This window comes from Salmo trutta, chromosome 4, assembly GCF_901001165.1.
Source record: "Salmo trutta chromosome 4, fSalTru1.1, whole genome shotgun sequence".
NCBI lineage: Eukaryota > Metazoa > Chordata > Actinopteri > Salmoniformes > Salmonidae > Salmo > Salmo trutta.
The window spans coordinates 62540211-62568037 of NC_042960.1; the positions used below are offsets into that span (position 1 = coordinate 62540211).

The 27827-nt window shown below is 41.9% G+C and overlaps 1 protein-coding gene across 1 annotated transcript; it reads right to left on the reverse strand.

Moving 5' to 3' along the window:
- Nucleotides 1-9963: 9963 nt before the first annotated feature.
- On the reverse strand, nt 9964-18262 carry LOC115191558 (ras-related and estrogen-regulated growth inhibitor-like protein). Its single transcript, XM_029749353.1, has 5 exons — nt 17939-18262; nt 14683-14739; nt 12452-12525; nt 11270-11418; nt 9964-10515 (listed from the first exon to the last, which is right to left on the reverse strand). Exons 1-5 carry the CDS (start codon nt 17988-17990, stop codon nt 10230-10232), a joined length of 618 nt encoding a protein of 205 aa, XP_029605213.1. The 5' UTR covers nt 17991-18262; the 3' UTR covers nt 9964-10229.
- Between the last annotated feature and the right edge of the window lie 9565 nt (nt 18263-27827).

Consider the following 27827-nt stretch of genomic DNA (forward strand, 5'->3'; position numbering starts at 1 on the left):
TGAAGTTGCTACAGATTTTGAGTGTATGAACAAGACTCCGTCACCTATTCTGCCTTCCTCTTGTGGTGATTATAGTTGACTTAACTTTAATAGCAAATTAAGGGAAACCATTGATGCCATAGCACATGGGTATCAGTCAAACAAGACCTGATGAGAAGTTTGTGCCCTAGGCTACCATGCAAAGTCACTATGGATTTATTTTCCCTGGTTGACAGACATGCTCATCAGGAAAGAGATATCACAATTCAAGCCTTCTACCTGCCTTCTCAATCCTATCCCCACCACCTTCTTCAAAACAGTTTTTAATTGCATATCTGAAGAAGTGCAAGTTATTGTTAATCACTCCCTGATCACAGGCACTTTCCCACTGCACTAAAACCTGCTATGGTGAAACCCCTTCTGAAGAAAAGTTATCTAAATTCTTCAGCTCATAACAATTTTCAGCCAATCTCCAACCTTCCATTCTTAAGCAAAATTCTGGGGAAATAGTTTTTTAAACAGCTAAATGATTTTTTTTTTAAGTGCCAACTGTATTTTTTAAAAATGACAATCTGGTTTTCAGGCCCACCACAGCACAGAGACAGCCATAGTTAAAATGGTAAATGATCTTAGAGCCAACATAGATGCCAAACAGCTCTCTGTCCTTGTACTGCATTTGACACTGTTGACTATGATGTTCTTCTAGACAGACTGGAGAGGTGGGTTGGCCTCTCCGGTCCAGTTCTAAATTGGTTTAGGAGCTATTTAACCGGTCTTTTTTTTTTTTTTTGTCACCCTTGTTGAACATAACTTCAAGAAAATACATGGCGTTCCACAAGGTTCGATTTTTGGGTCTGGTACTGTTCAGTTTATATATCTCACCCCTTGGCAGCGTTATCCGGAAGTCAAAACATTGATTTTCACTGTTACGCAGATGATACACAACTTTTATTAGTCATTTTTTAAGTACTTCCTCCAGCTAAATCAAGACAAGACTGAGGTACTTATTGTTGGAGCCAAAGCACAGAGAGAGAATATTGCCGCACATTTAAATCACAGGCAATAAAGATAAAACACCAGATAAAAAAGGTAGATGTTATTTTTGATTCTGAACTCAATTTCGAATCACACATTAGGAATGTGACCAATAGCTTTTTACCACCTGAGGAACATTGCCACGGTGTGGCCGTTTCTCTGTCTGATGCAGAGAGACTTATCCATGCTTTTATTACAAGCAGGCTTGACTACTGTAAGGCTCTCCTGTCTGGTCTACCCAAGAAATCCATTGGTCAACTGCAAAACATACAGAATGCTACAACACGGGTACTGACCAAGACCAGACAGAGAGCACACATTACACCGGTGTTAAGGTCTCTGCACTGGCTGCCTGTGAGTTTTAGAATTAATTTGAAGATTCTTCTATTGGTTTTTAAATCAATCCATGATTGTGCACCCCAATACATATCAGACATGCTCTTTAGTTATGTACCCAGTAGGTCCCTCAGGTCCTCTGGCACTGGCCTTTTAACTATCCCAAAGCCTAGGACCAAGAGTCATGGAGAGGCAACCTTTAGTTACTATACCCCAGCCTCTGGAAAGCCTGCCAGAGAACCTGAGGGGGGCTGACACTGTGGACATTTTTATAAGAGATCTTAAAACACACCTTTGCTTTGCTTTTCCTTGGGGTGCTTTTTAGTCGTTCAGTTTTTGTTATTCTTTAGTTTTTTTGTCCACTTGTGTTTTTATTTTCATTGTTTTTATTGGTCTTTTCCTGTGAAGCATTCCATGTCTGAAAATGTGCTGTATAAATAAAGCTTGATTTCATTTGATTCGCAAACTTTGGAGGAAAATGCATTTTAAAAGGCACATTGTCAGGTGTATATTGTAGCGAACATCGGGTCAGGGAAGCGAACCCGGGTCGCTGGCATGAAAGGCAAACACCCTACGCTGATTGGAATTGTTATACACTGCCCCCTCCGAACAGGAAGTCCCCGTGCTTCGACCCACCTCTGCCCCCTCACAAGTCTGGCCATGCGTTCCGACAACTTCACGACCGTCATCCCACTTCTGACACCAATGTAGCGAATGGAGGGGCAGGGAAGTGAACCCGGTCTCTGGCATGAAAAGAAAAACACCCTACACATCGGGCCAATAAGGTTAACCCACTCAGTGAGAATTGTAACTAGAATTGCTACAATGTTACATAGTATAGAGCAGTGATTCCCAAACTGTGCGGCGTGGTAAGTTACATTTTTTTTTACAATTTTAAGGAACTTCAACTTACTCTTGAAAGTTGTAATAGTAGAATACACAAGGTGAAATTTAGAAATTGGGTAGTGCATCATCAGGTTTTTTTTGTAGTAATGTTCGAGTCACTCAAATATCACATGAATACACATTAGACATGTCAAAATGTATAGAATTGCAAGAACTTTGCAGGTTTAAAATATTTTTTTTCTTATCTCCTCCAACAAGAGGGCTGTGAACAGTTTGTCATGAACACTGCTTGTGCCCATAGAAATAGACATGGCCCGCGTCTACGGGGGGGGGGGGTCACGGGATGTTCCCCAATGCTGGAAGAGGAGCCTGAGTGATAGTTTGGGAACCCCTGGTATGGAGCACTGCGCGATATAACGCGGTTTGCATTTAATCCCAGCGAATGTCTTGTCTGTGAGGCTTGATAAGGCGTGTGATTGGAGTCCAAACTGAGCCGTTTTCAGTAGCCACTGACTACAGTACTTTTTGGAGGTTTTCTGAGTCCAATGGTGTGAAGGCCACTGTCCATGTGATTGGTTATTGATTTGACCATAGCAGCCTGGAAATCGAGGCTAATTGGACCTCTAAAAATCCATCCACTGTAATTACTTGAGATAATTAGGGACCTAACTTGTTCTGACTGTCTCTCTGACTTCTTTCGGGTCTATGTGTTTGATTTGGCCTTGAGAGGTTATTTTTCATCTACAGCAATGAGAGAGTGAGTGTGAGAGAGTTCTAGCATTCTCTTCCTCTGTACTTTCCTCTGTCTTTCTCATTTACAGTGCATCCTGAAAGTATTCAGACCCCTTGACTTTTTGTTACTCTACAGCCTTATTCTAAAATGTATTTAAATATTTATTTCCCTCATCAATCTACCCACAATACCCCATAATGACAAAGCAAAAACAGGTGTTTATCAATTTAGCAAATTTATCACATTTACATAAGTATTCAGATCCTTTACTCAGTACTTTGTTGAAGCACCTTTGGCAGCGATTACAGCCTTGAGTCTTCTTGGGTATGAAGCTACAAGCTTGGCACACCTGTATTTGGGGAGTTTCTCCCATTCTTCTCTGTAGATCTTCTCAAGCTCTGTCAGGTTGGATGGGGAGAGTCGCTGCAGAGCTATTTTCAGGTCTCTCCAGAGATGTTCGATCGGGTTCAAGTCCGGGCTCTGCATTGTCTTGGCTGTGTGCCTAGGGTCGTTGTCCTGTTAGAAGGTAAACCTTCGCCCCAGTCTGAAGTCCTGATTACTCTGGAGCAGGTTTTCATCAAGGATCTCTATGTACTTTGCTCCGTTCATCTTTCCCTCGATCCTGACTAGGAAAAACATGCCCACAGCATGATGCTGCCACAACCATGCTTCACCGTAGGGATGGTGCCAGGTTTCCTCCAGACGTGACGCTTGACAGTCAGGCCAAACCGTTCAATCTTGGTTTCATCAGACCAGAGAATCTTGTTTCTCACGGTCTGAGAGTCTTTAGGTGCCTTTTGGCTCTACCATAAAGGCCTGATTGGTGGAGTGCTGCAGAGATGGTTGTCCTTCTGAAAGGTTCTCCCATCTCCACAGAGGATCTCTGGAGCTCTGTCATTGTGACCATCGGGTTCTTGGTCACCTCCCTGACCAAGACCCTTCTCCCCCGATTGCTCAGTTTGGCCGATCGGCCAGCTCTAGGAAGAGCCTTGGTGGTTCCAAACTTCTTCCATTTAAGAATTATGGAGGCCACTGTCTTCTTGGGGACCTTCAATGCAGCAGAAATGTTTTGGTACCCTTCCCCAGATCTGTGCCTCGACACAATCCTGTCTCGTAGCTCTACGGACAATTCCTTTGACCTCATGGCTTGGTTTTTGCTCTGACATGCACTGTCAACTGTGGGACCTTTTATATAGACAGGTGTGTGCCTTTCCAAATCATGTCCAATTAATTGAATTTCGCACAGGTGGATTCCAATCAAGTTGTAGAAACATCTCAAGGATGATCAATGTAAACAATATGCACCTGAGCTCAATTTCGAGTCTCATAGCAAAGGATCTGAATACTTATGTAAATAACGTATTTAAGTTTTTTTTATTTATAATACATTTTCAAACATTTCTAAAAACCTGTTTTCTCTTTGTCATTATGGGGTATTGTGTGTAGATTAATGAGGAAAATAATGAATTTAATCAATTTTAGAATTAGGCTGTAACAAAATGTGGAAAAAGTCAAGGGTTCTGAATACTTTCCGAATGCGCTGTACGTTCTGCTCTACTTTCCCAGTTTGTCTGTACTCTGTTTTACCTGTCTGTATGTGTCAAGTTATTTTAATACCACATGCTTGAATGTCTCTTTGCAAATAATACAGTAGAATTGTAGACCTAAATGGAATCTTTATTTGTGGCTTTTGATAAAATGGCTACAGGAGGCAAATATTAAGAGTCATCATAGACCTATTTTGATCCGGGGTAAATGTTATACTGCTGTAGATACAGATCTAGGATCAGCTTTCCCTGCCCCACCCTAACTTTAAAAATTTGTCTGAAAAATACATAACTGATTCAAGATCAGTGTCTAGGTGCAACTTCACTTTATTCCTACAGTGCGGCCCCCCTTGCTACATTACTGTCTGATGCCATCTAGTGGGTAAAGTGAGGGAACATTTCATAGATTTTTTTTATCCTCAAAATACAGTGTTATGAAACGTAACCTTTTCCTCACCTGCCCTGTTAACTTTCTATACTTAGGAATTAGTCATGGGAACAAAATGTGTTTTAAAAAGCTCTCATGCAGGCTTTTAGTTCAGAGGGTATCAAGAGATCCTCATTAAAAGTGAAACTACACACTTTCAAATGATTCAATTATTAAGGTTTAACTTTCATTTTCTCTGGAGTATAATTTAGTTTGTAAAGTACCCTGACTTTAATGAAGTCAACAGGGTGGGACCAAGGCTGATGCCAGGCCCAAAAATACAATTTCCATACACAGCCACATAGAGAAGTTAGATTTGCAAATGTGTAACAAGACACTTCCGTCATCACCTTTGTGCACAAAACACCCATTTAATGATTAAAATAGTTGTCCCTGAGGACCCCTTTTTGTTTCATCACTCACAGCCGAAGACATTAACATTTTTATATGAATCAAATTGTATTTGTCACATGCTTCGTAAACAACTAAGGTGTGGACTAACAGTGAAATGCTTAATAACTGGCCGTTCCCAACAATGCAGAGAACAGTAAAGTAGTTAATAATCGAGTAACACGAACTTGGCTACAGTGGGCTCAAAGTACTGCGACAGTGACAAATGTTTTGTTGTTTTGACTCTGTACTCCAGCACTTTCAAATGATACAGTGACTGAGGTTAAAATGCAGACCGTCAGCTTTAATTTGAGGGTATTTTCATCCATTAGAAATTACAGCACTTTTTGTACATAGTCGTCCCCCCCCCCGCCCCCCCATTTTAGGGGACCAAAAGTATTTGGACAAATTCACTTACTGTGGATGTATATTAAAGCAGTAAAAAGTTAAGTATTTGTTACCATATTCATAGCACACGACTACATCAAGCTTGTGACTCTACAAATTGGTTGGATGCATTTGCTGTTTGTTTTGGTTGTGTTTCAGATGATTTTGTATAGGAAGTTAGCCGCACAAGTATTATACCTCCAAGACATGCTAACCTATCACCATCATAAGAACAGAGTTATCTGTAATGATGGTAGCATCCACATTAATGTAAACGTTTTTAGAAACATTATACTCTTATTTACAATAAAAGTGACTACAAAATGTCACAATACATTATTTACCATTAATTTCTATTGGGCACAAAATAATCTGAAACACAAACAGCAAATGCATTTTACCAATTTGTAGAGTCACAAGCTTGATGTAGTCAGAAGCTTGATGATGCTATGAATATGGGATCAAATACTTAACTTTTCACTGCTTTAAAAATACACATCTACAGTAAGGGAATTTTTCCAAATAATTTTGGTCCCCTAAAATGGGGGGACTATGTACAAAAAGTGCTGTAATTTCTAAACTGTTCACCCAATATGGATGAAAATACCCTGACAGTCTGCACTTTATCTTCATAGTCATTGTATCATTTCAAATCCAATGGGCTGGAGTACAGAGACAAAACAACAAAAATGGTCGCTGTCCCAATACTTTTGGAGCTCACTATACCTACAAGGGGTACCATTACCAAGTCTGTGCATGAGGTAATTGAGGTAGATATGTAGATATAACTAGGAATAAACTGACAAACAGCAACAGCAGTGTATGCAAGGAGTCCAAGATCAATGCATATAGTCCAGGTAGCTATTTGATGAACTAGTTAGCAGTCTTATGGCTTGGGGGTAGAAGCTGTTCAGGGTCCTGGTGATTCCAGACTTGGTACATCGGTACCGCTTGCCTTGCGGTAGCAGAGAGAACAGTCTATGACTTGGGTGGCTGGAGTCAGTGATCAGGCCTACCACTGTCGTGTCATCGCAAACTTAATGACGGTGTTGGAGTTGTGCGCGGCCACACGGTCATGGATGAACATGGAGTACAGGAGGGGACTAAGCACACACCCCTGAGGGGCCCCCGTGTTGAGGGTCAGTGTGGTGGATGTGTTGTCTATCCTCACCACCTGGTGGAATCCTGTCAGGAAGTTCAGGATTAAGTTTTAGATGGAGGTGTTCAGTTCCAGGGTCCTTAGCTTAGTGATGAGCTTGGAGGGCACTATGATGTTGAATGCTGAGCTGTAGTCAGTAAACAGCATTCTCACATAGGTGTTTCTCTTGTCCAGGTGGGAAAGGGCAGTGTGGATCTGTTGGGACGGTATGCAAATTGCAGTGGGTCCAGGGTGTCTGGGATGATGGTGTTGATGTGAGCCATGACCAGCCTTTCAAAGCACTTCATGGCTACAGATGTGAGTGTTACAGGTAAATAGTCATTTAGACAGGTTACCTTGGCATTCTATGGTTGTCTGCTTGAAACATAGGTATTACATACTGGGTCAGGGAGAGGTTGAAAATGTCAGTGAAGACACTTGCCAGCTAGTCGGCGCATGTTCTGAGTACACATCCTGGTAATCCGTCTGGCCCTGCGGCCTTGTGAATGTTGACCTGTTTAAAGGTCTTACTCACATCGGCTACGTAGAGCGTGATCCCACAGTCGTCCAGAACAGCTGGTGCTCTCATGCATGGTTCAGTGTAGCTTGCCTCGAAGCGAGCATAGAATGCATTTAATTCATCTGCTAGACTTGCGTCACTGGGCAGCTCACGGCTGTGTTTCTCTTTGTAATCCGTGATAGTTTGCAAGCCACATCTGACAAGCATTAGAGCCGGTGTAGTAGGATTTGATCTTAGTCCTGTATTGGTGCTTTGCCTGTTTGATGTTTTTCGTTGGAGGGCATTTCTTATAAGCGTTCGGGTTAGTGTCCCGCTCCTTGAAAGCGGCAGCTCTAGCCTTTAGCTCAGTGTGGATGTTGCCTGTAATCCATGTCTTCTGTTTGGGATCTGTACTGTCACTGTGGGGACAACGTCGTCGATGCACTTATTAATGAAGCCGGTAACTGATGTGGTAAAGTCCTCAATGCCATTGGATGTGTCGGAACATTTTCCTGTCTGTGCTAGCGAAACTCTCCTGTAGCTTAGCATCCACTTCATCAGATCACTTCCGTATTGAGCGCGTCACTGGTACTTCTTGCTTGAGTTTTTGCTTGTAAGCAGCAATCAGGAGGATAGAGTTATGGTCAGATTTGCCAAATGGAGGGCGAGGGACGGCTTTGTATGTATTTCTGTGTGTGGAGTAAAGGTAACCTAGAGTTTTTTTAGTCTCTAGTTGCACAGGTGACATGCTGGTAGAAATTAAGTAGACAGATTTCAGTTTTCCTGCATTAAAATCACCAGTCACTAGGAGTGCCGCATCTGGGTGTGCATGTTTTGTTTCCTTATGGCCCTATACAGCTCGTTGAGTGCAGTCTTAGTGCCAGCATCGGTTTGTGGTAGTAAATAAACAGCTATGAAAAATATGGATATAAACTCTCTTGATAAATATTATGGTCTACAGCTTATGAGGTATTCTAAGTCAGGCGAGCCGAACCTTGAGACTTCCTTAATATTAGAGATTGCGCACCAGCTGTTGTTAACAAAGAGACACACATCACCACTCTTGAGCTTACCCAACACTGCCATTCTGTCCTGCCAACGCATAGAAAAACCGCTAGAATATTATCCATGTCCTTGTTCAGCCAAGTTTCTGGGAAACATAGGATATTATTCCAGTTTGTTCTCCAGTGACTGTACATTCACCAATAGAACAGAGGGTAGAGGTGGATGATTTACTTGCCTCTGTAGTTTCACCAGAGTACCCGCATGTCAGCCTCTATATTGCCATCTCTTTCTTTTCCGAGTGTCAGGGATTAGAGCCTGGTCCAGGGTAAGCAGTATGTCCTGTGCCGTCGACTCATTAAAGTAGAGATCTTCATCCAAATAGAGGTTACTGATCGCTGTTCTGATGTCCAGAACTCTTTTTGGCCTTAAGACATGATGGCGGGAACATTATGTGCAAAACAGGTCGAGATCAGCGCAAAAAAACAAACCGAATAGCAGAATTGGTTAGGATCCCGTAAAACGTCTGCAGTACATTCCACCGCCATTCTCAACATCCAATGTCTGCCATGTTTTTGGATGATTTGATGACGTTGTCATTGCTCGCCCTGCTCCCTGTGCGCACTGAGTGCTAGTGCGCATGTGATGCAACCCGGATATAGACGGTCCGTGAATCATCGTATGTGAACGTGAGTAGATTACCTTGAAAAATATGGTCGAACATCTTGGACACAGTCCTATTATGCCTCAGTGGGTGGGAGTCATGTCCTGGAGGGATCAGCCAATAATGAACAAAATGGACTACTTTAAAATGGAGAAAGTATGGACAGCTCCGTTGAGGCTGTCACAGACGCTATAATGGCACAGATAAAGCTTTTTATTTAACTTGGCAAGTCCGTTAAGAACAAAATCTTATTTACAATGACGGCCTACGCCCTAACCCGGACGGTTGTGCTGGGCCAATTGTGAGCCGCCCTATGGGACTCCCAATCACGGCCGGTTGTGATACAGCCTGGAATCAAACCAGGTTCTGTAGTGATTCCTCTAGCACTGAGATGCAGTGCCTTAGACTGCTGCGCCACTCGGGAGCCCAGTTAGTTAATGGACTCATCTCCTATCTCTATGGTTACATCCACCTTGGGGGAAAAAAACACTGACAAAATAGCTGATGAAACCAACACAGTAAAAGTATAAACGTTTTAATCAGCGTCACTTCTCAGTAGTTGATGGTTGAAAATATGATCAACAGGACCTTTGTGTCAGCAGGCTATGCATGATATTTTTGCCCCCAACTGATTTTAATAGACCAATAACAGAGACGTTCAAACCTCTCTGCCATTATGAACTTGTGTTAAGCTTACAAATCCCTGCCATTTCAACTGGGCTGGGGTTATTCTCCCCCTTCCCCTGCTAACTTGGTAACTTGTCTCTTTCCCCCCCAGCCCAGCGTCTTATACCGCGTTCACGTACTAGTCGAAACTAGGAAACTCAAATGTCAGACTTGCTAACTGGTTGAACACAGCACATGTATAACTACAACCAGTTAGCAAGTCAGGAATTTCAGAGTTTCCTAGTTCCCACAAGCACGTGAACGCGGCATTAGACCACGCCCAGACTGTCTGGAAGAAATTTCTTGAAAAATTGTGGTTAGCAAAAAGCATTTTTTATTTTTGGAGGACCATTGTAACTGAAAACAATTAAAGTAAGTAATTTATTGTTACCCATAAATTATTTGATACAGTGTGAAGAAGCTATGGAGATCAAAGATCAAAACCGCTACCCTGAGCCTTTAAAGGGGGGTTTATGGGGGAATCCTCTTCACCATTATCCTTACGATTGGAGTCCAACTGTAGTCTTAGGTAGGCCATTCTGTCTCTCTCAGCCAATCCCGGCCAGTCTTTCTGGGGATATCACACGGACTTCCTCCTCTTGCCAAACATGTTGTTGATGAGCTTGGCCATGGACTTGGAGCTGCTGTAGCGGCGTCGGTCGGCCCGGTACTTGAGGTGCTCCATCACTTGTCTGATGAGCTGGGTGAAGAGGTTGGCGATCTCCTGGTAGCTCTCGGCCGCCGACACCTCCTGGAAAAGGCAGCGGTTCTCCTGCGCCAGCGAGCGGCCCTCCTCCTCACAAACCTGCCGGGCGTGGCACAGGTCCTGCTTGTTGCCCACAAGACAGACTGGCACCTCCACCTCCCTGGCAGAGTAAAGCAGAGACTGAGAGTCAGTGTATTTTCATTTGGAGAATCGAGGTGTGCTTCTAGTTTGACTAGGTATCAGAGCAGGTATCAGAAGATAGGGCATTAGCGTCTCATATGAGGGAAAAGTTAAAGCGTATGACAACGACTAACTGACTTCATGCCACACATGGTTTCTTAATATTTTTAGGCTAGTTTTAATAGGCGGGACTAAAAAAAGCAAGCCTTTTACTGTAGGTCTAGAAATCCTGCCATTACAAACCACTGAGCTCCAGAGATATGCTGCTCTATCCAAATGAAGCCCATTCCCACTTACCTTACTGAGATGTTTTTGTCTATGACAGTTTGATGTATACGGGTGGCCCAGATTCATGCCCTCGCTCAGTCTGTTTGGCTGTTATAGATATAATGCTTGTCTGTTTATGCAGTCTTTATAAGGTGAATCCCTAACACGATCAACAGCATTATTCCAGACAAATTCTTTCCCAGTGCCACAGAATTCAAACTTTATAGAAAAGATGCATGCCTTGTCCCTCTGGGCATGGGTTACAAAACGCACCCTGAGACTTTTAACTCTGCCATTCACCCAGTCTGTCTCCCCATCTCATTGCGCTGTCCAACAAAGAACAACAAAATAGGAAAAGCATGTGGATTTCCACTCTTTTTATTAAAATAAAACAGAGGTACTGCAAATGGTTTTGCCTCTCACCAAGCCTCCCAAAAATGTAATTCCCTGTTCAGAGGAGCTCTCACCCTTTGCAGTTCTCAATCCGTGTCTCTCTGATCTGCTGCAGAATGTTTTCAGCATTGATGAAGGATGTTCGGTCGCTGATGTTGTACACCACCACAAAGCCATCAGCCCAGTCCACCGGCTCCTCCAGTATACACCTAGCCTCAGTTCCCTGTCAAACAACACTGCCACAATTAGGTAGCTCAACACTGAGACGTGTTCATTAGACACAAAACAGAAGAGAACGGACTGAAACAAGGGAGGGACTATCTGATCTAATAAGAAATATATATTTTCATTAATGAACATGATTATGATGTGTTCTTCTTAAATTCTCTAAAAATGTACTGACGTTTTCTCTCAAGATTCATTCTGTGCATCTCATACAATCTCCGCATGAATCATTTTTAGGTTAAATAAGATGAAATCAGTCCTGTATCAAAACAGTGACCGTGGTGTATATGGCAAAAGACAAGTAGCTCTTTCACACGCCGTACCCCTTGGCTACAGGTGCTGCAGAGCAGTGAACATTCCAGGCTCACACCAACCTCTCTCTGTTTCTCTCTTTAATGACATCATGGCTTTTCTTTATGAAGGTGGAGGCCGTAAAGATCGAGCCATGGGACAATGCATCTAAAGCCACTGTAGCATTCCTCTTAGGTCTTGGCTTACAGTGAGCTTTAGCAGAGAAGTACAATAGATTGGCCTTTCCCCCTCTGGGCCTCAACCTCAGGGTGTTCCAATAAAGCAGAACTTTGTAGTAAAAACCCTCTGAGGTCTCTGGCCTGGTTGGCTACGCACAGAACAGCTTGTATGGCTTTCTTTCTTCAAAGGCAGACTCATTGGCACTCACTGCATTGGGATACACTCGTAAATCTCATCAGATTTAAAACTCTAAGGTATGGATTGTCCATGTGCCTGCAGAAAGTAAACATTAGACTGCTCCTGGGGTTTGTGCAAGGGGAAAACCAGGTCACGGAAGTGAAGTACAACGCTACCCCAATGTTGTGACAGGTGTTGTTTAGGAAGATTTGGCCTATGTTGTATTCTGTTGTACCTGAGAGCAAGGGTCGAACACCTCCAGGTTCAGCTGTCTACCATTGATGCACAATGTTTCAACAATGTTACAAGAACGTTACCCAAACGCTATGACAGGGATTTTTTGTTTTGTTAAAATACTGCTGTTTGGAGATTTCCTGTTGTACCTGAGAGCATGGGTCAAACACCTCCAGATTCAGCTGTCTACCGTCAATGGATAGTCTTTTACGATACAGTGAATCTAGAACAGAGAAGATATCCATTAGAAACCTGTGAGTAAACTGACCCTATTTACCCGTACAGGGTACATACATGTGTTTGCATGTATTACATTGATGTGCAGTGATTGCTTTAAGAACAAGAAGCACAGGTGTAATTTCTACACCATAATTAGGAAGATGGATAATAATATTTGATAAACATTGATTGGTGTTGAGATACCACTGCACATACACTACTGTTCAAAAGTTTGGGGTCACTTAGAAATGTCCTTGTTTTTGAAAGAAAAGCAAATTTTTGGTCCATTAAAATAACATCAAATTGATCAGAAATACAGTGTAGACATTGTTAATGTTGTAAATCTGCCGTTTCCAGCTACAATAGTCATTTTTCATGGAATATCTACATAGGAGTACAGAGGCCCGTTATCAGCAACCATCACTCCTGTGTTCCAATGGCACGTTGTGTTAGCTAATCCAAGTTTATCATAAAAGGCTAATTGATCATTAGAAAACCCTTTTACAATTATGTTAGCACAGCTGAAAACTGTTGTTCTGATTAAAGAAGCAATAAAACTGGCCTTCTTTAGACTAGTTGAGTATCGGGAGCATCAGCATTTGTGGGTTCGATTAGAGGCTCAAAATGACCAGAAACAAAGACTTTCATCTGAAACTCGTCAGTCTATTCGTGTTCTGAGAAATGAAGGCTATTCCATGCTAGAAATTGCCAATAAACTGAAGATCTCGTACAACACTGTGTACTACCCCCTTCACAGAACAGCGCAAACTAACTCTAACCAGAATAGAAAGAGGAGTGGGAGGCCCCGGTGCACAACTGAGCAAGAGGACAAGTACATTAGAGTGTCTAGTTTGAAAAACAGACACCTCACAAGTTCTCAACTGGCAGCTTCATTAAATAGTATCCGCAAAACACCAGTCTCAACGTCAACAGTGAAGAGCCGACTCCAGGATGCTGGCCTTCTAGGCAGAGTTGCAAAGAAATAGCCATATCTCAGACTGGCCAATAAAAATAAAAGATTAAGATGGGCAAAAGAACACAGACACTGGACAGAGGAAGATTGGAAAAAAGTGCTATGGACAGACAAACGTAAGTTTGAGGTGTTCGGACCACAAAGAAGAACATTCATGAGACGCAGAAAAAATGAAAAGATGCTGGAGGAGTGCTTGACGCCATCTGCCAAGCATGGTGGAGGCAATGTGATGGTCTGGGGGTGTTTTTGTGATGGTAAAGTGGGAGATTTGTACAGGGTAAAATGGATCTTGGAGAAGGAAGACCATCACTCCATTTTGCAACGCCATGCCATACCCTGTGGACGGCGCTTAATTGGAACCAATTTCCTCCTACAACAGGACAATGACCCAAAGCGCAGCTCCAAACTATGCAATAATTATTTAGGGAAGAAGCAGTCAGCTGGTATTCTGTCTATAATGGAATGGACAGCACAGTCACCGGATCTCAACCCTATTGAGCTGTTGTGGGAGCAGCTTGACCGTATGGTACATAACAAGTAGCCATCATGCCAATTCAACTTGTGGGAGGTGCTTCAGGTCTCTTCAGATTACCACAACAAATTGACAACTAGAATGCCAAAGGTCTGCAAGGCTGTAATTGCTGCAAATGGAGGATTCTTTGACGAAGCAAAGTTTGTAGGACACAATTATTATTTCAAATAAAAAAATCACTATTTATTACCTTGTCAACATCTTGACTATATTTCCTATTCATTTTGCAACTCATTTCATGTATATTTTCATGGAAAACAAGGACATTTCTAAGTGACCCCAAACCTTTGAACGGTAGTGTATCTGTGATACTTTGCTCCACTGATGCAGTATTTGAACAACACTATGGCCATGATATCGTGTGGCTGTGGGCCTGTGGGCCTGTGGGGCTGTGGGCCTGTGGGCCTGTGGGGCCGTGGGCCTGTGGGCCTGTGGGCCTGTGGGGCCGTGTGTTTGCAGTATTTGAACAACACTATGGCCATGATATCGTGTGGCTGTGGGCCTGTGGGCCTGTGGGCCGTGTGTTTGCAGTATGTGAACAACACTATGGCCATGATATCGTGGGCCTGTGGGCCTGTGGGGCCGTGTGTTTGCAGTATGTGAACAACACTATGGCCATGATATCATGGGACTGTGGGCCTGTGTGGAGCACCTACTAGTGTTGGAGGCGTACTCCCCGATGAAGCGCTTGGTCAGAAACCGCACCAGGACAGCTGGAGGAAATCGGCGAATGAAAAAGAAAACAAGGTTACAGTTTGTCCAGTGGAGGAAAATGTATTTTCATATGATCCCTCAGGCTGAGGTTGTGTCCCAAATGGCTCCCTATTTACAGTGTGTTCACTACTATTGACCTGATCCCTATGGGCCCTACCTGATCCCTATGGGCCCTGGTCAATAGTAGTGCACTTTATAAGGTGGGTGTCATTTGGGACGCAGGCTTGGTGAGGGTGCAGGATTGATGAGGGTGCCAAAAGCCTGAGGAATCAGGGGTTTCATCTAACCCCACACATGAAAGGTTTGGCCTGGATGGGTTTACCTCGAGGGATGTGTGCATATTTGGCAAGCAAAATCGGCTATTTCTGCTCGTTCTCCCTTTCCAGATTCTGAACACACTACCCTCTCTGTGAGAGATGAGGTCACAGCCGTCAGACTCAATTGAAGCCCCAGGTTGAGTTTTACTGAGCTCTGGTTGAAGCACTCCAGTCCACTTGCACACACACATGCTCATACACACACATACAGTAATGCACACGCATACACACACACACACACACACACACATGCAAGCACACACACACATACTGGCAGAAACACAGAAACAGACCGATACACACCTACAATGTAAAACATTTCCTGTAAAATGTACAGTAACTTAATGGCAGCACTCTCCCTCACACACTCACTGTCTCTCTCACTCCCTCTCTCTCACACTCACTGTCACACTCACACACAGATCCCTGCAGTCTCTGGGCTTCTAGCCTCACAGCACAGTCGGTGCATCTCCACAGAAAACACTCTGCAGTGCAGTGTGCCAGGGGGAATGGTACACCCTGCTGTTGTATTAAACACATATACCAGGGTCGTATTCACTAGGCACCAAACGGAAGAAAATGGTCTGCAACAGGGCGGGGCTAACCTGCACTTGTCCAATAAGAAACACTTGTTTTCATTGAAAAACATGTTCCATTGCAAAACGTTTTGCTACGGTGTGCACTATGGGCTCTGGGCTCCCGAAGGCTGCAGTGACTCAGTGAATACTGATATTTACCAAACAGGACACCATGCAGCCACAAGACTCTTAATGAGTCCCCCTGCCTCCCTCAAATCCAGACAATGAAAAACGACTGTACAGTCACTGTCCCTCCCAAGTTCATTTCAATTGATTTATTGTGGAAAAGACATGGGGTTTCTTTCACTCACAAGTTCCTCAGAGAAGCTGATGCACATAATAAAGATTGTGGTCATTGTCATTAGTATTCACTGAAATATTTTATTTCCCTATTACATTCATATCTGGAGCTATATTTATTACATTCATATCTGGAGCTATATTTATTACATTCATATCTGGGGATATATTTATTACATTCATATCTGGGAATATATTTATTACATTCATATCTGGAAATATATTTATTACATTCATATCTGGAGATATTAAGTGATGCTTTTCCATTCATTGTGTACAGCCATATATTTGATCAAGGGTCATTCTGCATATCCAGTACTATATGAGACTAAATACTCATAATGAAGAGTTACACTGATTGACCCCTCATAACGGATTTGTTTTCTCAGACCACACTCCCCTCCATATCGGAATGGGTCTCCCATATATTATCACATTGTGGGACAAATTATGACAAACAGTGAGATTAAACATTTATTTACATGCTCCCACATACACTCTTAGAAATAAAGGATTAGATTTTTTCTTAAAGAGCTATAAACACTTGTCACTAGGTGGTACCCTGTAAGGTCATCCTTTGAGCCTTTAGTTAAAGGAACATGATTGCACCCTTGTTCATACCTCAGATAGTACCTTTCTTACATATAGTCCACAGGTACAAAAGTATACATTTAGAAAATGTACATTTAGCCTTTATAGGGTAGAACCACAATCAAAAGTGATTTGTTCTTTGTAAGTGACAAAAATGTTTACCTCTACCATAGACTACTTAAAGTGGCACAACACTTTGACTCACGGGTGGCCAAAAATAACTAACGGAAAGCCATTAAGCCACACCTCCAATATAATTTCCCAGTGTGCCTTGCCTTTTCGAGTGAATTGTAGAGTTACCACCCATTACTGTATTTGTTAATGACAGAGACATTTTTAGCCCTGTGGCCTTAACCGAGCGAGGTCCTAGGTGAATTTTGTCGTTCAAATTTAAGTAATTATAACAAAATACATCTCATAAGGCTTTATTTTGAGGGTCTATGCTTACCCTAATACAGTATGCTGAAACTCATGGTTTAAAGGCCACGTCAGATTGCAGTAATTTTTCACATTTCCTGCTTACTCTGTCCCAGTTCCAACCATTGAAAAGTTTCCAGAATTTTGCAAACCTACCTGCAATTCACACTATGCTAGCTTGCAAAGGGATATGTAATTCCTTTTGGAATCCAGCCAGAGTTAGACTATCCAACAGTTGGAATTATTATTTACCAGCAACCTGCATTCACTGACTTCCAGGTTCAGGGACAATGTGAAGAGACTCACTAAGCCATTTAAACTTGAACAACCATTTCAGTAACGGGTGCAAAAAATCCAACCGTACTGATTCGTTTAGAAAAATTCATGTTATTTATGTTTATGTATCATAACATTAATGAATCAATGCAAAATCACAGATATTTAAACATAAATATGATAATGATTATGGTACAAATTTGCATTTTAGGGTACCACCACAGTAACCACGGTTCCATCCACAGTTTTTATGCGAGTAAAGTCATACTGTATAAAAACAATAACAGCTGTGATGGAAACAGGAAGTTTCGGTGTAACTTCATAAATGTCGACCGATAATTTGTTCATTCGACATGGTGGGATCTTTTATGTCAGTAAAATCCATAATAAATACAAATACAAATACAAATGCAGTTCAAGAAATAGAGTTCTAACCATAATAACCATCATATCGAAGTCAATTTGGAGCCACGTGATGAAATGTTGTGTAGTCCTCCAAATGATGTATGATGAAACCATTATTTACATGCTCCCACATACATACAGGTGTGTACTTGTATGACTTTGATCTTGTACTTGTTTCTCTTTAGAAGATCGATTAGTAGTTAACCCCCCCCCTCCTCCTCCTCTGCATATTGACTACCATATATTCCCCTCCCTCCAGGCACAGTGTCTCTATCTGACCTAGAGATTTCTCTGCTCTCCGGTGGATCTCTCACCTGATTTCCCAGCGCCCTCACTGCCCAGCAGGGCCAGTTTGATGTCGTTCATGTCGCTCTTGATTTCTCTCCTCTGATCTCTACTCTGGTCCAGTCCTGTGCAGTGCTGTTAGCTGGTTAGCTTTCGCACACTAACATGCCTTTTGGTCGTGAGAGCAACAGAGTGTGGACTGCCCCTTCAAAGAGTGGTTTCACAAATGCTTCCCTCTCACAAGACGCACACCCCTCTTCTTCTCTCACTCTTAATTCCTAGCTCTCTCCTTTTGTCTGCCCTTTTCAATCTTTTACTCTCTGTCCTCTGTCTGTCTCTGTCTGTTTCTTTCTCTCCTCTCTGTCCTCTGTCTGTCTGTTTCTTTCTCTCCTCTCCGTCTTTCCTCTCACTAAGGTGGAGGTTACTTCAAGGTCACTGAAGCAAGTGAATATTATCTTTCCTCTCTTTATGCTTCCATCTCCGCCTGTACAGTATTCTATGCCTCTTTTCACCATGTGATGTTTGCTTTTTCCCCTTTGGGTGAATGTTCTCTACACGGTTTCATTGTTTTGAAGTGCAGCTCCCTCCCCCTATTCACCTATAGCATTACTGTTCACATACTGTAATGTATTCAGTTGTACTTCATGGTGCATACAAATAAATACATTCATTACATACAATCTACAGTGCACACATTGAAGAAGTTCCGGTGGTGAGTTGCTAGTGGCAAAGTCCTGGATTAATACTGTATGACATCAATACTCTGTATCAAAACATCGATCATACTCTGACATACTCTGTTTTGGATGAGATGTCAAACAATCCATCTCCTCAGCTTCCCACCACACAAAATGTGGCACGTGTAGCCATTCCATCATCCTTCACCTCAATTTCGTAGACGGTAGCCTAACACCAGCCAAGAAATGCAATATTATAGACATTTCTGCCATTTTATCCCCTGACCTTCTTTTGCTTGTGCAGGGCCTTTGTGCCCCATTCCAGTCCGATTTAATGTGATCTTATTGTATCTGTTGACTGTAAAGCCACTGGCCCACTTCCAGAAGAAAGCCTTAACTTGTACCCCAGCCTGTCAAAATGGCCTGTTCTCCCTTGGCTGTGTTAACCTAGGATAACACTGTTTGGGAAAACTGAAACATTTAAGTCATTTAGCAGACGCTCTTATCCAGAGCAGCACTGTTTAAGCACTGTTTAACTGGTTTAAAGTTAGGTTAAATGCGAGCAATTCTAGAATCGAAAATAATAACATAGCCACGGCATGTTGATCCTTAGCAGCCATATTGCGTGGTACTCCATTCAGACACAAAGGGCTTTTGAAATGTTTACTAAAATATGGATTTGCTCTTCAAATGGAATCTCACTTCAAATTGTATACAGAGGGGCTGACCTCACATGAGGAGACATAAGTGCTACCACATTGCAATGAGTTAGGGATGAAATGAGGAGGGAACATGTTCTGCTTCATTATCTTTAAAGGTGCAATCTGAGATACAAACGACAACAAAGGGGTCACTGCATTCATTTATTTGGGGCAAAAAGCTGAGGGATGGAGCTAGATAAATGTAACCACACAATAATTCATAGATTGATTTATGGGATGCAAAGGCTGATCATCCATGAGATCAAAATGATTGTTTTAAGCTATACAATGTCTGTTTACAATGACATTGTTTACAAACAATGGAGTAAAATAAGCTTATAGTTTGGTTTCTGTTGGGGTAAGACAGGATAACTATGAGGCATATACAGATGAAGTCGGAAGTTTACATACACCTTAGCCAAATACATTTAAACTGTTTTTCACAATTCCTGACATCTAATCCTAGTAACAATTCCCTGTCTTAGGTCAGTTAGGATCATCACTTGATTTTAAGAATGTGAAATGTCAGAATAATAGTAGAGAGAATTATTTATTACAGCTTTTATTTTTTTCATCACATTCCCAGTGGGTCAAAAGTTTACATACACTCAATTAGTATTTGATAGCAGTGCCTTTAAATTGTTTAACTTGGGTCAAATGTTTCGGGTAGCCTTCCACAAGCTTCCCACAATAAGATGGATGAATTTTGGCCCATTCCTCCTGACAGAGCTGGTGTAACTGAGTCAGGTTTGTAGGCCTCCTTGCTCACACACGCTTTTTCAGTTCTGCCCCACACATTTTCTATAGGCTTGAGATCAGGGCTTTGTGATGGCCACTCCAATACCTTGACTTTGTTGTCCTTAAGCCATTTTGCCACAACTTTGGAAGTATGCTTGGGGTCATTGTCCATTTAGAAGACCCATTTGCGACCAAGCTTTAACTTCCTGACTGATGACTTGAGATGTCGCTTCAATAATCCACATAATTTTCCTTCCCTATGATGCCATCTATTTCGTGAAGTGCACCGGTTCGTCCTGCAGCAAAGCACCCACACAACATGATGCAGCCACCACCGTGGTTCGCGGTTGGGATAGTGTTCTTCGGCTTGCAAGCCTCCCCCTTTTTCCTCCAAACATAACGATGGTCATTATGGCCAAACAGTTCTATTTTTGTTTCATCAGACGAGAGGATATTTCTCTCGTCGGCTGGCCCTCGCTTCATATTCGTCGCCAAACCCACTGGCTCCAGGTCATCTATAAGTCTTTGCTAGGTAAAGCCCCGCCTTATCTCAGCTCACTGGTCACCATAGCAGCACCCACCCATAGCACGCGCTTCAGAAGGTATATCTCACTTCTCACCGCCAAAGCCAATTCCTCCTTTGGCCGCCTTTCCTTACAGTTCTCTGCTGCCAATGACTGGAACGAACTGCAAAAATCACTGAAGCTGGAGACTCATATCTCCCTCACTAACTTTCACAGATCACTGCACCTGTACATAGCCCATCTGTAAACAGCCCATCCAACTCCTCATCCGCATACTGTTATTTATTTTGCTCCTTTGCACCCCAGTATCTCTACTTGCACACTCATCTTCTGCACATCTACCATTCCAGTGTTTAATTGCTACATTGTAATTATTTCACCACTATGGCCTATTTATTGCCTTACCTCCCTTATCCTACCTCATTTGCACATACTGTATATAGACTTTTTCTATTGTATTATTGACTGCATGTTTGTTTATTCCATGTGTAACTCTGTGTTGTTATTTGCGTTGCACTGCTTTGCTTTATCTTGGCCAGGTCGCAGGTGTAAATGAGAACTTGTTCTCAACTTGCCTACCTGGTTAAATAAAGGTGAAATAAATAAATGAAAAAAATAAATGTGCAGTTGCAAAGCGTAGTCTGGCTTTTTTATGGTGGTTTTGGAGCAGTGGCTTCTTCCTTGCTGAGCAGCCTTTCAGGTTATGTCGATATAGGACTCGTTTTACTGTGGATAAAGATTATTTTGTACCTGTTTCCTCCAGCATCTTCACAAGGTCCTTTGCTGCTGTTCTGGGACTGATTTGCACTTTTCGCACCAAAGTATGTTCATCTCTAGGAGACAGAACGCGTCTCCTTCCTGAGCGGTATGACGGCTGCGTGGTCCCATGATGTTTATACTTGCGTACTATTGTTTGTACAGATGAACGAGTTTTAATGACTCCAACCTAAGTGTATTTAAACTTCCAACTTCAACTGTATATTATTCATTTAAAAGTCAAATGTTGTACAGTTGAAGTTGGAAGTTTACATACACTTAGGTTGGAGTCATTAAAACTTGTTTTTCAACCACTCCACAAATTTATTGTTGACAAACTATAGTTTTGGCAAGTCGGTTAGGACATCTACCTGGTGCATGACACAAGTATTTTTCCAACAATTGTTTACAGACAGATTATTTCAATTATAATTCACTGTATCACAATTCCAGTGGGTCAGAAGTTTAAACAGCTTGGAAAATTGGCATTAGTGTAACGTGTGTCGTAATGATTGGACCAAGGTGCAGCGGGAACGTGTATACTCATCTTCTTTAATTGGTAAAAAGAAAGAAAAAACAAACACTAACAGTGCTGTGCTGTGCTGTGCTGTGCTGTGCTGTGCTGTGCTGTGCTGTGCTGTGCTGTGCTGTGCTGTGCTGTGCTGTGCTGTGCTGTGCTGTGCTGTGCTGTGCTGTGCTGTGCTGTGCTGTGCTGTGCTCAGACACTACACAAGGAGACAACTACCCACAAACCACATGACAAAAAAAAACCTCTTAAATAAGACCTTCAATTAGAAGCAATGAAGAGCAGCTGCTTCCAATTGAAGGTCAACCCCATCAACTAAACATAGAAATAGAAAGACTAAACTAGAACATAGAAATATACTAACATAGAACATTAACCAAAACCCCGGAACACTCTAAACAAACACCCCTCTACATAAACACATAGCCCAACAAACCCCGAACCACATAAAACAAACTACACCCTGCCACGTCCTGACCAAACTACAATAACAAATAACCCCTTTACTGGTCAGAGCGTGACATTTAGAAGCTTCTGATAGGCTAATTGACATAATTTAAGTCGATTGAAGGTGTACCTGTGGATGTATTTCAAGGCCTACCTTCAAACTCAGTGCCACTTTGCTTGACATCATGGGAAAATCAAAAGAAATCAACCAAGACCTCAGACAAAAAATTGTAGACCTCCACAAGTCAGGTATCATTCCCTCTACTATTATTCTGACATTTCATATTTTTTAAATAAAGTGGTGATCCTAACTGACCTAAGACAGGGAGTTTTTACTAGGATTAAATGTCAGGAATTGTGAATAACTGAGTTTAAATGTATTTGGCTAAGGTGTATGTAAACTTCCGACTTCAACTGTATGTACAAATCCCAGAATGTCCTTTTAATAATTGTCCTTCATGGACAACTGTCTGGGCTAATCTTCTACTGTCATCCAGAGAAGGACGGGGTTCCTGTCAATTGTCTGGCCTATTATTCTACAGTCATCCAGAGAAGGACAGAGTTACCGTCCACTGTCTGGTCTGATCCTCTACAGTCATCCAGAGTAGGACGGGGTTTCTACAGTCATCCAGAGGATGACAGAGTTACCGTCCACTGTCTGGCCTGATCTTCTACAGTCATCCAGAGGAGGAGTTTGGCCTTTTCAGACTGTTACATCAGGTTCCTCTTAGGCCCAGTTTGCTGTTGAGCACTTTGTGATACATATAATTGATAATCCACTGTGTTATACATACCGTATATAATTTCATTGATTTTTGAAATGTAATCTAATTGCAATTCTGTGATGAGTCATCTCCAACATATAACACTGATAAATAGTGTAAGAACACTTGTTCTCAAAGCAACATAACCCCATACACTTATAATGCCACAGATCTGACCTGTACTTAAAGGCTCCTGATGTGGCCTGGGGTGGTCTAGTGGTCTAAACTGCTGTCTCTGGAGCACATAAACACCACTTCAGCATGGGTTTAAATCCACCCTATTGCCATTTCAGTATATTCTCTTACCTTTCCACTCTGTCTCTATCCTATAAACAAAAAAGAGAAGGGCTGCCACACATCTTCTTTGATTAAAAACAGCCAGTTAGATTGAGGATGGAGAGATAAAATGTGCAGTTGATAAAAGCAAGTAAACCCGAGAATAAGACTGCATTCTTCTGTCGCCTCTCATCTCAAAATCTTCTTAATGAAAAGAAATATTCCACCACTGATGAACAATAAAAGACATGCTGCCAGACTCAGCCATTCATAACAATATACAACTTTTAATCTGACCAAATGGACCCACACGTGGCTGTATATCACTACTGCGCAAGAGTCAATGTCACATACTCAAAAAAACATCAAACTCACTTAGCTACAGTGTACAGGTCATCATCTCATGCACTCCTTCCCTCCAACTAACTTCCTCTAAGTCGCAGTATAAACCCACTGAACACACATAGAAAGGGCTCTTTCCAGCTCTCAGTATGGTTTAAGGGGTAACGCAGCTCTTCATGGTGTTACCTAACGTCTCATGGGGCTGAGACAGAATGGTAAAGTGCCCATGGTGAAATTAGGGATAAACCCATATGCTTCTCCAGCACTGTAGGTGGAGGAGAGGTTCATTACTAACATATAGTAGGGGTGAGCATTCTGACCCCAAATGGCAAGAGCATAGTGCATCATTGGGGTGAGGGCTATCAGAGCATTGTGTGTAGCTTAATGTTTGAAAAGCACTTTACAGATCAACTAAATGATCATTAGGTACCAAGTGTTTTATATCCTCAGAGGAGACAATTTAGCAAATGTAACAATGATACATTTCAATTGCATTAGTTATAATCCTAAATCCACTAAATCTGGGTAATCAACGGTTTATTTTGTAATGTCTTCTATACCAGCAATATTTTCCACGTACATCCAGCTCAGTTACCTTATAAAGTTGTAATATGAATAAAAACAACAAAGGTATGAACAGCACAAGGCAAACTAAGTGAAACTGAATACATACTGTGCATTACTTTAACCAAATAATATATTTCAGACAGGGCATATAGCCTAGATAGCTGAAGTACACTATAGGAATGAAGACTACAGGTCAAATGACATCATTTGACATGCCTCGCTCTTTTTCTTATGGTGTGATGGATAATGTTCTCTCCTCTTGCCGAGTTAGATTCCCAAATTTGGGCATAAGGCAGACTTTGACATACTTATTCTCTCGAAGTTCAAATACTGGGCATGGAGTGAAATAACAAATTAATTAAATATTAATTGAATTGATATTCCTTTGGCTCTGCCTCATTTGAACTTGAATTTGTCTTTGTTGTGCTGTAATGTTGATCTAAGTCCATGTCTTGGTCAGGGTGTTCTGTAGGATATTACGAGGATAACGATATGTAATTAAAGATTTCTGTGGCCCAGATATTAGGGAGAGGACAGTCCAAGCAGCCCTTGATTAGAAATGACTTCCTTTATAGTATTTTCCCTTGCATGTTCATTAATCTGCCAGTTAAATATTGGCCATTTGGTAATGAATGAGACACAAATTATAAAAAAGCTGAATAATATTCCTGGACCCGTCCTGTATCCAACCGAAATGAAACTTTCAAGGATGGTAGAAAACTTCTAACCTTGTTCTCAACCACAGGAGGTTGGTGATAACTTAATTGGGGGGAATGGGCTCGTGGTAATGACTGGAGCGGAATCAGTGGAATGGTATCAAATACATCAAAAACATGGTTTCCAGATGTTTGATGCCATTCCATTTTCTCCGTTCAGGCCATTATTATGAGCTGTTCTCCCCTCAGCAGCCTCCACTGTTCTCAACATAGTCCAAAACAAACAACGCACCCTGCTATTCCTGTTTATAGACTCAATATTTTACTAATGAATGTTGGATAATTTTATGAGTTGTTTTATTCCAGGCTTGTGAGAAGAAAGCGAGTAAAGTCGCTTCTTTTTGTCTTAATTAGGAAATGTACTTTATTTTTGTTTTATAAATACATGTACATTTCTTTTTCTTGCTTAGACATTCGTAACAGAGAGAGAGACAGGTACAGAGAGAGACAGAGAGTAAGAGCCAAGGCATGATTAGTAACCCAGTCGCAGGCGTGTGTGTGTACTCCGGAGTCAGCCACGCTACCACTAGGCCAGACGCTAGCAGCCTGAAAACTGGCATGGACATATCTGTAAGCGTTTTTAAACATATTGCATTGCTTCCAAAATGACGAAATCCCTTAAAGTGAATGGTAAGCAAGTGTATGGTTCACAATGCACACTTCCAGCTGGCTCTAGTCTATGTGATTGAGTGTAGAGTAAACAATACATGTAGGTCTAGTAGAATGTGTCTCCATTACATGGGGCTTGCTGGTTGTACTCCCTTGAGGTGTGTTGGCTCTTCACCCAACAACGGTCAAAAACACATGTGGCTCGGCTTCTTTAGAAATAGAAAAAGTAAAGAACGAGCATGTGTAGAGAATCATCCCTCCCCTTGATACAATCTCAAAATCAATTTCCCCATTTTACTTAACATTACCCAAAAGGCTGTAGGCTTTTAAAAGGGGATCTTATCTCCTTCCATGTGTCTTCTATTTGTTGTTAATGCCCATGGATACACAAATACATCAAAGACATTCAGATGGTGGCTGCATGGCAACAAAGATACAGAATTGAACGCTCACCTGTGGGGTGATATAGATGGGTTGTCGGCACTGTTGGTTTGTTTACAAGCAGGTCAGGAGAATTAACGTGTCAGGTTAGGAGAACTAACTTGGCAGGTTAGGATAACTCATGTGGCAGGTTAGGAGACTGAGGTTAAGGTTAGGAAACGGGTTAGGCTTAGCTAAAATGCTACAGTTGTCAACAACTGTTATCCTCAACAACTAGATGGAGCTGTAATGGTAGCCACAAACCATCAGTCTCGAAAACCATCAGCATCATAACACCTACAGGTTAGCACTGGATGTTTTTACATGCTACTAACGGGAGATTACATGGAGCTCCAGGCTAAAATAATCGTGGTTGCAACGAAAATAACTGAGGATCTATACAGACCAGCTGATCTGACGTTGTTACGGTGTCAAGCCGGCTTGATACTAGACAGAGGAAATGGTCATTGGCTTCATTCAATACTCCTGCCCCCAATGAAGTAACATCCTATCAGGAACAACGAAATTGGAATAGGAAAAATATAAATGGAAGCATATGACATATTACAACTAGTGATGGGCAGTTCGGCTCTTTAATTGACTCTCATTTTTTCGACTCATTCAGTCAAAAGAACGAATCTTTTGACTCATTTTGTTCATTTGAGTCAGCAATGCCCAGAGCACGCAGGACACCTATTCATAAAGAATATTCAAGAGTCTCGACATAGAACCCGTCGGGTAATTGGCTTGAGCCTTTTTGAGTGCGCGACGTCACTCTGCTTACCGAAACACAAAAAATGGCGGACAATTTCTCTAGGATCTGAAACCAGTATTAACCACCAAATTCAATGACAGTTAACATAACATTTAAATACGAATCTGACATTCCTGCTCCCCAATAAAATTGTTGTCGATGAGGGCTTGCTAGCTACAGTATTTGATTCAGAAATGCTAGCTAGCTAACATTAGCTAGACTCGGGAGCTCATGGGGACATAGATAGGCTTCAGGAGACAACTGGTTAGACATGATAACCAACAATAGCTGGCGACTAATTCTTTTTAGACAAATATTTTCAACTCTTCTACTTATTTTATCCACTGACCACTGCATTTAAGAGGATAGCTAATTTCTGAAATGTAGCTAACTAAATCACTGGCCAGGCAGTAGCCATTAACTTATCGTGGATGAATTCATTTGTGTTAACTTGCTCATATCAAGCAACACGTACCAGACCATTTCTGGAAAGGTCAAAATAACAATTAGTGGGCTCGTTTTTTTAATGATCAGACAATGAAATTAAAATAAACTGCTAGCTAGCTGGTGAGGCTTTAATTTATTTCCCAATTCATTTGGTGATCAAGCTGAAGCTGGGTTTCCCAAGTAGTTTGGTCGGTGCTAACTGCCCATCCCGATGGAATCAGCTAGCTAAACAGACGGCTCTGTAGAGCATCTGTGTGACGTCACTAAAATGTCAATGTAAAATGTTATGCACTCAAGAAGGCTCAACCAATCACCCGACGGGTTCTGTCATGGCTCATGAATATTCATGAATTGCCCCGTCCTCCTACAGGAGGAAATGTAGCCTACCGGCGAACGATGAACTGACAACTCGAAAAGGTCACGATTCTACAAAAGTTCACCATAAGGGGTTTATAAAGGCTCTGCATGGTCAAGCCGACAACTGGCCCGATAACGTCAAGTTAGGATGTGTTAGTTATTCCGTGAGAGATTTTAGGTGCCAAGCTTATGGTCATGTTGCAGCAGTATGTAGGTGGGAGATTCCTAGATGTGAGAAGTGTGCGGGAGGGCATGAGATGAAGGAATGTGTAGTATCGGGTGGAGAAAGTTGTGTGT